Genomic DNA, 12,483 nt, shown 5'->3' on the forward strand with positions numbered 1-12,483 from the left:
TAAAAATGTGCCTCCTCGTCTTGAAATCCACCATCCTAGGCAAAAGACAACTACAATTAACTATCTATACCTCTCATTATTTTATAAACTTCTTGTCGGATCACCTCCCAACCTCTTACTCTCCAGTGAAAAATGTCCCAGCCTAGCCAGCCTTTCTTTATTACTCAAACCTTCTAAACCTGGCAACATCCTGGAAAATCTCTTCTGAACCCTCTCCAGCTTGATAATATCCTTCTTATAACTGGGCAACCAGAAATAGACACCGTATTCCAGAAGAATTTTCACCAATGTCCCGTACGACCTCAATATGAATTGCCAACTCCTATATTGAAAGGACTGAGCAATGAAGGCAAACGTGTTAAATGCCATTTTAACCACCCTGTCTACACATGACACAGACTTCAAAAGAACTATGTACCTGCACCACTAGGTCCTTCTGTTCTACAACACTACCTGAGCATTAATTGTATAAGCCCTACCAAAATGTTTGTTGTATCAAAATGCAATACCTCACATTTATCCAGATTGAACTCCATCTGCCATTTTTCAGCCCATTGACCCATTTGATCAAGATCCCTTTGTAATCTTAGAAAACCTTCCCTGTCTACAATGTCACAATTGTTGTTGTCTGCAAACCTACTAATCATGCCTTCTATATTCTCATCCAAATCATTCGTACAGAAGACAAACAAAACAGGACGCAGAACTGATCACTGTGGAACACCGCTGGTCACAGGCCTCCAGTCCGAAAAGCAACCCTCCACCATTATTCTGTCTCTTGCTGTTAAGCCAATTATGTATCCAGTTGCCAAGCTCACTCTGAATTTTATGTGGCCTAACCTAACTAATTAACAAGATGAAACAGGGAGTTGTCAATCAAGAAACACTTCCAGGCATAACAATTACTGGGCTCTAAATAATTTCACAATCTACTTCCCACACATGCATGCAGGAAGTTTTTGTGAGTAGTGATTTTCATGGGACAGCCCGAAATAATACTAAATCATTACAATCACGCTGCATACTGGATACACTAGCATAATGAATACATTTCTGTGCATGGAATCCAGAGAACAGAGAATCCAGATTTGGCAAATTGGATCAGTGCACCAATGAAGGTGTCCCAACATCGACCCCTGTTGAAAGCAATTATTCAGCTTGGATTTTGTCCTAACTAATCAAATATATGTCAAAGGGAAGCTCTTAAAGCTTGAGATCCAATGAGGCTTTTAAAAAGCAGCTAAGGTCAATTAAGAAATTAATAAAGAGAGTTAGATTAGATACATAAAACAAACTGTACAAATTTCTGTACACATAAAAGTGTTAATATAATTAAACATGTGTATCTAAGAAATGGAGACAGAAGCTATCATGGCAAATAAGGAAAGAGCTGAGACATTACAACAGTATTTCGCATGTGTGCTCATAATAGAGGGCATTAAAAAAAGTCCAGAAATAGTGAGTCTTATGAGATTGAGGAATTTAGAGAAATAAGCATTGTGTAGCTCCTGTGGTGCAATCGGTCAGCGCATGGTACTTATATGTCAGTATGGAGGTGTGCGCAAAGCCGAGGTTATGAGTTCGAGCCTCATCTGGAGCAGTTTTATGGGCAGCACAGTGGCACAGTGGTTAGCACTGCTGCCTCACAGTGCCAGAGACCCAGGTTCAATTCCCACCTCAGGCAATTGTCTTTGTGGAGTTTGCACATTCTCCCCGTGTCTGCGTGGGTTTCCTCCCACAATCCAAAAATGTGCAGGTTAGGTGAATTGGCCATGCTAAATTGCCCTTAGTGTTAGGTGAAGGGGTAAATGTAGGGGAATGGGTCTGTGTGGGTTGTGCTTCAGAGGGTCGGTGTGGATTTGTTGGGTCAAAGGGCCTGTTTCCACACTGTAAGTAAACTAATCTAATCTAAGCATTCATTAATAACAATTATTAGAAAAGTGAGGAAAAAGAATCAATACCTTAGGGAGGATGGCTCACATGCTAGGGTTTAAAAACAGCTAGCTGTAAAAATAAGGGATAGATTAGTATTGATCTTCTAGAATTTCCCCTCATGATAGAATGAATTCTGTCAGTTAAAAGGTGAAACACATAACTCCACTATTTGAAAAGGAGTGAGATGGCCAACTGGGGTCTTTAGGCCAATTCGTCTGGTATCAGTGGTTGGGAAAATAACAATTATTACATTACTACCATTTTTTATATGGTTAAAAAGAAAAGGCAGAGAAAAATCATAATATGATTGGGCAGCATCATTGCAAATTTATGAAAGAGATCTTTGAGTTTGTAACTAGCATAACAAATGGAAGAACCAGTGAAGATATTATATTTGGAATTTCAAAGAGCATTCAGTACATAAGGAGTAATATAGAGGTTCTTACACAAAATTAAGACAATGCGATTTGGGAAAATATTGTAGATTGAATTGAGGTTTGCTGAATGGATAATATAAGAGTATGCAAATAAACATGCCATTTAAGTCAGACATGTCCTAACTTGTGAGATACCACAGCATTCAGTGTGTGGGCCTCAATTAGCATAGAATCTCTAAGTATGGAAATGGGTCATTTGGCCCATTAAGTCTATTTCAACCCTGCAAAAAACAACCCACACAACCCTGCATTTCCCATGGCCGATCTATCTAATGTGCACATTTTTGGACTGTGGGAGGAAACCAGAGCACATGTCAAAAATCCATACAGACACAGGAAGAATGTGCAAGCTCCACACAGACAGTCACCCAAGGCTGGAATCGAACCTGGATCCCTGGACTGAGGCAGCAGCAGCACCAACCACTGAGCCACCTTGCTTCCCTTTAAAGCTTAGATCAATGCCTTAGATAATGGGACTCAATACAACTTATCAATGCTTGCGGATGATACAAAATTAGGCAGTCAAGTAAAATCAGGGGAGAAATCAAAGAGGATGTAAAGGAATATAGACAGGCTAAGTGAGTAAGCAAGGATATGGCAGATGCAATATTATGAGAAGAAATATGAAGTTATTCACTTTATTAGGCAAAATAGAATTGCAGCTTTTTTTAATGATGATATTCTGGAAATATAGATATTCAGAGGAATCTGAGAGATCTTGTCCAAGATCATGGAAAATTTACATCCAGATACACCAGCAGGAAACAAAATAAGTCATAAGCCACTATTATAAATGGGTTAGGGTACAAGATTGAAAACGGCTCACTACAGGTGTATATATATCAGGTACTGATGAAAGCTCAACTGGAGTACATTGTGCAGCTCAGGTTTACTTATTAAGGGAAAGATATATTTGCCATTGAGGAAGTACAACAAAGATCTATCAAACAGATATCTGGGATGAGCTATGTAGAAATTGAAAAAATGAAGCCTTTTTACTCAGTGCTTTAAGTACTCAGCTCAATGTCACATTATGAGGGGGCATGGCATAAGTACTTTACTTTTCACTCTATCTCAATACATGTGACAATAATCAAACCAAAGCCACTCAGCAGAAATTAAGTGTTTCTCCTGGTCAATGGGTCGAGAACTAAAGATCACAGGACGGAGATGATTGGCTTTTAACAAATTTCCAATGTATGATGAAAATGATCGCCCTTGACATCTAGGCCAGTTTTGACCAAATGTGACATCAAGGAGCCCAAGTAAAAGTGAAGTTAATGGGAGGCAATGGGGAGACTCTGCAATGATTGGAGTCATACCTGGTGCTTCGGAAGGTAGTTGTGGTTCATAGAACCAAAGAATCCCCACAAAAGCACTGCCTATCGACTTGCTCCGAACAGCATCCCATCCAGACCTAACCCCCTCCCCTTTGCCGCATTTCCCCTGGCTAATCCACCTAGCCTGCACATCCCAGGACACTATAGACAATTGAGCATGGCTAATCCACCTAACATGCACATTTTTGGACAGTGAGAGGAAACCCGAGCACCCTGCAAAACTGCACACACATGGGCAAAACATGCAAATTCCACACAGCCAGTCACCCTAAGCTGCAATCAATCCCAGATTCCTGGCACTGTGAGGCAGCTAACCACTGTGTCACCCTCTTGAAAAAAAGCTTATTGTTATCTCAGCTCCTTCAGGACATCTCTTCAGGAGTTTCTCAGGGGAGTTCCAAAGCCCAGGCGTCTTCAGCTGCTTCATTAATGACTTTTCCTCCATGCTGAGGTTGAAACGGGATGAACGCCAAAGACTGCAATGATTCGCTACTCCAAAGATACTGAAGTAGTCCATGATCAAATGCATCATGACCTGGACTATGTCCAAGACTGGAGTGAAAAGTGGCAATTAATATTCACACCACACAAATGCCAGGCGATGACCATCTCCAATATGAGGTAATCTAACCATTACCTTGGAGTTACTATTAACCAGAGATTGAACTGAACAGACCATATAAATACAGTAGAATACTGCAGGAAGTAGATCATCTTCTGGCTCTCCTAGGCCCATTCACCATCAATAAGCCATACGTCAGAAATGTGATGTAATACTCCCCACTTCCCTGAATGGGTGCAGCTCCAACAACACTCTCGAAATTTAACACCATAGAGGGCAAAGCAGCCTTTCCTGATCAGCATCACATCACAAACATTCACTCCCTCCATCACAGATGCTGAGTAGGAGCAGGGTGTACTATCCACAAGATGCACTGCAGAAATTCAACAAAAATTGGATCTTCCAAAGCCATGAGCACTGATGTTTAGAAGGACAAGGGCAGCAGGTACATGAAACAACTTACTTGCAATTTGCCCTCCAAGCCACTTTCCAACCTGAGGTGAAAATATATCGCTGTTCCTTCACTGCAGCTGGGTCAAATTCCTGGAATTCCCTCCCTGATGGCATTGCGGGTCAACAAACAGCAACACTCCAAGAAGGCAACTCACCACCACCTTCTCAGGGGGAACGAGGGGTGGGCAATAAATATTGGCCCAGCAACACATCAGCGAATTAAAAAAAAATCTTAGTTTGTGCCAGATCTGACACCAACCAGGGAAAACTTCTCCGCATTTTGTTAGTGTTGCTTCATGTCACACTCTGTCATTTGCTGCCTTTCCTCTCATCAAACTGGACCGAAGGTGTATTCATGTCTGGTACTGAGTGGCTGAGTGAAACCCAAACTAAATGTTGGTGATTATTGGTGAATAAGCATGGTCAGTGACACATCCCATCACTCCATCTCATGATTGCGAGTACAGTGATGGGGTAGTCATTGGTCAGAGTTGATCTGCCCTGGATTTTGTGGACAAGACAAACCTGGGCGATTTTCAACATCATCCGGAATATGCTAGTCTTGTGGCGATTTTGGAATCGCTTGGCCAGAGTGCAGCTGGTTTTGAAGGAAAGACCTTGAATCCGACGACAAAATGCTATCAGGGTTCAAAGGCATTGGTGTAACCAGTGCTTTTAGCGATTTATTTTATCATGTGGAAAGAACTGAATTATTGTTGTCTTAATACTGCAGGAATTCAGGAGGTCGAGATGGACCACTTACTCAGAAAGGCAGTTCTGATTGAGAATGTTAAAAATCACACAACACCAGGTTATAGTCCAACAGGTTTAATTGGAAGCACAATTAAACCTGTTGGACTATAACCTGGTGTTGTATGATTTTTAAGTTTGTACACCCCAGTCCAACACCAGCATCTCCAAATCTTGATTGAGAACGGCTGCGAAATGATCCAGTCTCGTGTCTTGCATCATATTTCATCAGTATTATCTCTGAAAATACTTCTTCCTCTAGATTGTGTTGGGTTATCTGGTCGGCATGGACGGGTTGGACCGAAGGGTCTGTTTCCATGCTGTACATCTCTATGACTCTATGGTATTGGGAGCTGTTAAAAAATTATTTTATTTTCAAATTAGACTCTGCAGGCTTGAAGTACATGCTAGTTATTTCAACTGGTAATACAACTGTGGTGGTGCCATGGTGTACACCATTCAGCACGTGAAAATAGAAATACAGCAAGACACCACAATCACGACCGTATTTCCAGAATGCTCTGCCCGGATGAAACATCCTCTTGGTCAAAAACAACAAACTCCAACTTTATTTCAAAAAGACCAGCCGCAAATGTCAAGGAGCAACCTCATCAACTGGAGAATGAGTGACGACTGAAATATTGGCAGGTAAACAAAGTGGATGACTAAAGCTCCAAACATAATACATGAACCAGACTGAAAATTATTTTCCCTGCAACATGTTTCCCTTCGATTATCTTTACTTGCTTTCCATAGGACACCAAGAAAATTTCCAACTTTGCAATATTCTAACATTCTCATTGACAACCTTAAATCAGCAAGGAAAGCCAATCGGGATGGAGCTTCAGCCCAAAGCAAGACTGGGCACTGGGTGCACGGGGAACATGCAATGCACAACCAAGTCTAAAATAAACATTTGACACGAATGACCTTCCCAGTGGCTCGGTGAACTGAGATTTGCTCGGTCCTGGAAAGATGCTGTGTGCATGGGGGTTACAGCAACGAGAGGTTTATAAACTTCTCCAGAAAATACATGCGGGTGAAAGCAGTGGCAAGGATTCAGTGGATATTTCGGCACACTCTCCGAAACACACACACACAGGAACCGCTTTTCACAGCAGCCGAAAGACGGACAAGCAGCTTGAAGGTGAATAAGCCCGGCGCTAGAGGAAAACAGAGAGTTTACCCGGGGCACTCAGGGGTCCTTAAGGAGCTGGTGGATCTCGACCGCGGTTTCATGACGATGTGGCTCATGGTGTGATCCTGCTCAGGAGCGCCGGACTCGACCACAACTCTTCCTCTAGATCTGATTTCCTCGTCCCGAATACGTTGTGGGGCAGACTGCAGTCACCTCCCTCTCTCCCTCCCCCTCTCCTTTCCTCTGAGCTCTTTCTTCACCGAATTACTCAAGCATCAACTGTTCGGAAGTGACAGCTCCTGCCACAGGCACCGCCAGTGAGACTGCTCTCTCTCTCTCTGTGTCTGTGAGCCCAGACCGCCCGCCCTGGGACCGCGGCTCCTCGGGTCCACACACACACAGGGAGACAGTGAGACACACACACAGGGACACAGTGAGACACACACATACAGAGGGATACAGTGAGATACACAGAGAGACACACACAGGGACACAGTGAGACATAGAGGGATACACATACACAGTGACACTGAGATACACACAGGGATACAGACACACAAGGACACAGTGAGACACGCACAGGCACACAATGAGACACACAGACACATGGACACAGACACAGAGATACACAGGAACACTGTGACACACATAGACACATGCACACACAGTGAGACGCACACACAGTGAGACACATACACAGTGAGACACATACACAGGAACAGAGACACACAGGAACACAGTGAGAAACAGACAGTGAGGCACACACAGGAACACAGTCTGACATACACACACAGGAACACAGTGAGACACACAGACACAGTGAAACACACACAGACATAGCGAGACCCACAGACATAAGGACACCCACACATGACACACACATAGTGACACAGACAGTGAGACACAGTGAAACACAGACAAACATTGAGACAGTGAGACAGACACAGTGAAACACAGACACACTGCCACAGTGAAACACACACACACGTCCATACAGAGCAAGAGAATCGACATTTCGGGTAAGCCCTTCATCAGGAATTAGGCTCATTCTTGATGAAGAGTTTATGCCGAAACGTCTGACTGACCCGCGGTGTTTTTCCAGCACACCACTCTATACTCTGATCTCCAGCATCTGCAGTCCTCACTTTCTCCACAAACACACACAAATACTGAGACATACACATAGAGAGACACAGACATACTCAGACACATACACACTGACACAAGCACACCGAGACACAGACAGACACCAAATAGAGACTGACATATACACACAGACTGAGACAGAGACACAAAAACATACCTTTAGAGGCATGCATACACACTGAGACAGAGACACTTACACACCTATACACACATAGACAGAGACAGAAACACACTTATAGACACACACAGACAGAAGCCAGGAAGGAGGCAGAAGCGGCAGGAGAATCGCACATGTCCCCGGCCCCCGCCTTTCCCACCAGTGGACGGGGAGAGGGTGTTGAGGGGAGGGGAGAACCCGAGCAAAGCTGCTCCTTCGGAGGGGGTTCGTTGCCCAGGGAAAGAGCTGGAGCTGCACTCGGGCAAAGTGCAGTGCTGCCCCCACCCTCAGCTTCCAGCCCACCTCTCATCCCCTACTCCACCGCCAAGTAAGCAGGGGGTGGAAGAGCTCCGGACAGCAGCAGCTGCCCTCCCGTACACCCAGCCTGGTCCAGACAGCAGAAGGAACAGCTTCAACTGCAAGGAGCGGCCAGGGGTTCAGTGAGAGAGAGAGAGCCCGAATGGGTGGGGGGTAACCCCTCACCCTCGCCGTCCCACTGGCTACTTTTTTTTAGATTAGACTTACAGTGTGGAAACAGGCCCTTCGGCCCAACACATGTGCAACACTACGGGCAATTTAGCATAGCCAATTCACCTGGCCCGCACATCTTTGGACTGTGGGAGGAAACCGGAGCACCCGGAGGAAACCCACGCCATTACTTCTTGCCATTCCCCATATTGGGAGTCCAGCCTTGGAGTTCTCTTGCTCTGCAGATCAGTCACCAAGCACTTGAGTTTCCTAAACTGCTTTAAAGCTTATCCCAAACTCGCTGCATGTCTCAGTCTGACAGCCCACCTTCTCCTCTTTTCCCGGGACATGGTTCCAGCCCGCAGCCACTCGGTAGCCATCCCTCCGGTCAGGACCATGTGCATCGTTCGACTTCCCCTCAGCTCGGGGCACAGGTTCCTATCGCCCGGATATTGCCGGCTGGAGCAGGCGCTGCACGTTCCCTGCCCGGTCACTCACGGTGATATCAATCACTCCGATGTATCTCAGTTCGGTGAAGAACCCGCGGCAAACTGAGGTCGCTAGACTTAGTTTAGCGCACTCTGACGAATAGGACAACTCCCATGTTGCATTGAATGTAAGAATCTACATCATCATTTAAAAACTCGACTTTTTTTTCCAAAAAGAAGAACTGATATCACAACTGTATGTTTTGTTAATTTAACCTTCAAAATATACTTCATTTTTACATTGAATATACTGCAGATAAATAGATCATTCAGCACAACGTGTCAGTTGTTCAAACTCCACAAAGTGTCCACTCATTCCATTTGCCTGGTCTCAGTCTTTTAGCGTTTTTTTTTCATGTTACTGTGTGAAATGGAGAGAAAACTTTGTGGAAAATACAGAAGAGAGAAAACTGCCAGATGCAGCAAAAGAAATAGAGAAGTATTTGCATTCATGCAGCACTCCCAACCTACACTGTTTTTTCCATGTTAAAAATCACACAACACCAGGTTATAGTTCAACAGGTTTACTTGGAAGCACTAGCTCCTGAAACGCTGCTCCTTCATCAGGCAGTGCTCTGAAAGCTAGTGCTTCCAAATAAACCTGTTGGACTATAACCTGATGTTGTGTGATTTTTAATTTTGTCCACACCAGTCCAATACCGGCACCTCCACACCTTGTTTTTTTTTATTCCAGAAAGAACAAAGTGAAAATTAAGGAACAAGAGAAAAGTGAGTAGAATTAAAGCATGAACATTTTCAGAAATCTGAGATTTCTCATCCACCGGCATCCAGACTCATCCATAATGCAGGAAATCGCCGTATTTCAGGTGCCAGTAAGAACTATCAGTAACCAAAATATATCATGCAATCAATCAGCCAGCCTGATTGGCATACACACCCACTCCCTCTGCGACCATTGCTCAGCAGCAGCAGTGTACAAGATTCACTGCAGAAATTCACCTAAGGTTCTTAGACATCAACTTCCAAATCCACGACCAATTCCATCTAGAAGAACAAGAAGCAGCGAACACTGCTAACTTCAACATCCCCTCCAAGCCTCTCACCATTCTGATCTGGAAATACATTGCCATTCCTTCACTGTCATTAGGCCAAAACCCTGGAATTCCTTTCCTAATGGCATTGTGGGTCAACCCACAGCAGGTGAACTGCAGCTGTTCAAGAAAGCAGCTCACCACCACCTTCTCACCAAGGGGCAGGCAATAAATGTTGGTCAGCCAGCGACACCATCGTCTCACAAAGGAATGAAATGAAAACAAAATCTACGTGTATTTGGAGAGGCAACGTCTGAATACGGATAGTCACCATGGTTTTGTGGGAGGGAAATCACATCTCACAACCATGATAAAAGTTATTTGAGGAAGTAACCAAAAAGATTGATGAGAATAGAACTGTAGACATTATTTATTTAGATTTTAGTAAAATCTTTGATAAAGTTCCACATAGTGGACTAATTACTAAAATTAGATCTCGTCACACAGGATTCAGGGTGAACTTGCCAATTGGTTACAAAATTAGTTTTAGGTAGGAGACACAGACTGATGGTGGAGGGTTGTTTTTTTGCCTCTGGAGGCCTGTGACCAGCAGTGTTCCACAGGGATTAGTACTGGATCCACTGTCACTTGTTATTTATATAAATGATATGGATGAGACTATAGAAGGCACGGTGAGTAATTTTGCAGATGCCACCAAAACTGGTCATATAATGGGCAGCAGACAGGGTTAAATAAGATTACAAAGAGATCTTGATCAATTGTGTCAATCAGCTCAGAAGTGGCAGATGGAGTCTAATTTGGATAAATGGAAGAGATTGCATTTTGGTAAAACAAAAAAAGGGCAGGACTTATACAAGTAAAGTAAGGTCGAGGATATTATTGGGTCCAGGTACATGAATTTTCAAAATTTGTGTCACAGACAGACAGGATGGTTAAGAAGGCATTTAGAATGCTTGCCTTCATTGCTCAAACCTTTGAGTCCTGGAGTTGGGAATCATGTTGAGATTATACAGAGCATTGGTGAGGACTCTTCTGGACTACTGTGTAGCCATGTAATAGGAAGGCTATTATTAAACTGGAAAGGGCTCAGAAAAGATTTACCGGGATGTTGCCGGGAATGGAGGGTTTGAGTTATAAAAATAAGCCTGATAGACTGGGGCTTTTTTCACTGAAGCGTCAGAGGTTGAGGGGTGACCTTATGGAGGTTCACAAATTATGAGCAGTTATTCGTAGAAAGTCCTTTTCCTAAGGTGAGGGTGTTCAAAGTAAGGAGTCATATATTTAAGGTGAGAGGAGGAAGATTTAAAAAGGAAATGAGGGGCAACTTTTTTTACACCAAGTGGTTAGTGTGTGGAATGAACTGCAAGAGGAAGTGGTGGGTGTGGGTACACTTACAATTTTAAAAGACATTGGATAAGTAAATGAATTAGAAAGGTTTGGAGGGATATGGGTCAAACGCAGGCAGGTGGGACTAGTTAGTTTGGGGGAACATAGTCGTCTTGGACTAGTTAGACTGAAGGGTCTGTTTTCGTTCTGTATGACTCTATGATGTCACTTCTTCTTGATCTTTCACGTTATGTCTAAATTAATTTGTTCACAAGGCTAGGCACACAACAGATTTCAGTGAGATTTAGAAGATACTTGATTGTAAATTACAAATTGGCAAAATGAGGAAAACACTGGTTGCAATACTAAACTACATTCTGATGCATTTATTTTTCAAGCAGCAAAAATGAAACAGATTATCTGGTTCAGATTATCACATTAATGTTTGTGAGAGTTTGCTGCATGCAATATGGTTGATGTTTCCGACACACAACGGTGATTGCACTCCAAAATGAAAGCACTTCATTATCTATAAAGTACCTTGGGATGTTTCAAAGTTGTGACAGGTGTTATCTTTTTTCTCCCCCAATCAGATCAAGGTTGGATTGTATCTCAACTCTATTTATCTCTGATCTGTTTTCTTTGATATCTAACAATATATCAGTTGCAGCCAACTTCCAATTCTGTGCCAATTCTGATTTTAAATTTGTGATTTCTTGTTCCAGACTCTCCCATTGTAAAAACCGATTGGAGCTAATTTAGTCTATATCCCAAATCTGACACAATTCCAAGGCAAACAGCCATAAAACAACAGAACAGGGGCTGAGCACCAAACTAAGTCTGATCTCCACATTCAAGGAAGCTGAAAGCACCAATCAGTACCCTGACAAATTTAATTTAGTTCAAATGCCAACAGATAAGTCAAGAAATGTGCTTGCCAATTGGATATATAATTGGCTTTTCGGCAGGAGCCAGAGAGTGGTTGTGGACGGTTGATTTTTGGACTGGAGGCCTGTGATCAGCAGTGTTCTACAGGGATTGGTTCTGAATTGTTTATCATTTCTACAAGTTATTTCGATGGGAAAATAGAAGACATTCTTTGTAAGTTTGGAGACTACACCAAAATTGGTGCAGAGAAGACACTGAAGAAGATTTCCTAAGATTACAAAGGGATCTCGATCAAATGAGTCAATGGGCTGAAAAATGGCAGATGGAGTTCAATCTGGATAAATTCAAAGTATTGCATTTTGGTACAACAAATAGGAGCAGG

At 43.1% G+C, this 12,483-nt stretch overlaps 1 protein-coding gene across 3 annotated transcripts in view; it reads right to left on the bottom strand.

The window, feature by feature from the left end:
• The window catches only part of pde4d (phosphodiesterase 4D, cAMP-specific), a 613,923-nt gene that overhangs the window by 253,173 nt on the left and 348,267 nt on the right, over positions 1–12,483 (bottom strand). Inside the window, exon 1 of one of the 3 annotated variants that reach the window (XM_060823615.1) lies at positions 8,714–8,827. The exons of 1 other annotated variant lie outside the window; for it this stretch is intronic. In XM_060823615.1, the coding sequence (XP_060679598.1) occupies positions 8,714–8,790 (77 nt within the window). In that variant the 5' untranslated portion in view covers positions 8,791–8,827. Of the gene's footprint in view, positions 1–6,663; positions 6,824–8,713; positions 8,828–12,483 lie in introns of those variants that run through there. One more of the 3 variants, XM_060823627.1, reaches the window with a different exon arrangement.

This window comes from Hemiscyllium ocellatum, chromosome 1, assembly GCF_020745735.1.
Source record: "Hemiscyllium ocellatum isolate sHemOce1 chromosome 1, sHemOce1.pat.X.cur, whole genome shotgun sequence".
NCBI classification, from domain to species: Eukaryota; Metazoa; Chordata; class Chondrichthyes; order Orectolobiformes; family Hemiscylliidae; genus Hemiscyllium; species Hemiscyllium ocellatum.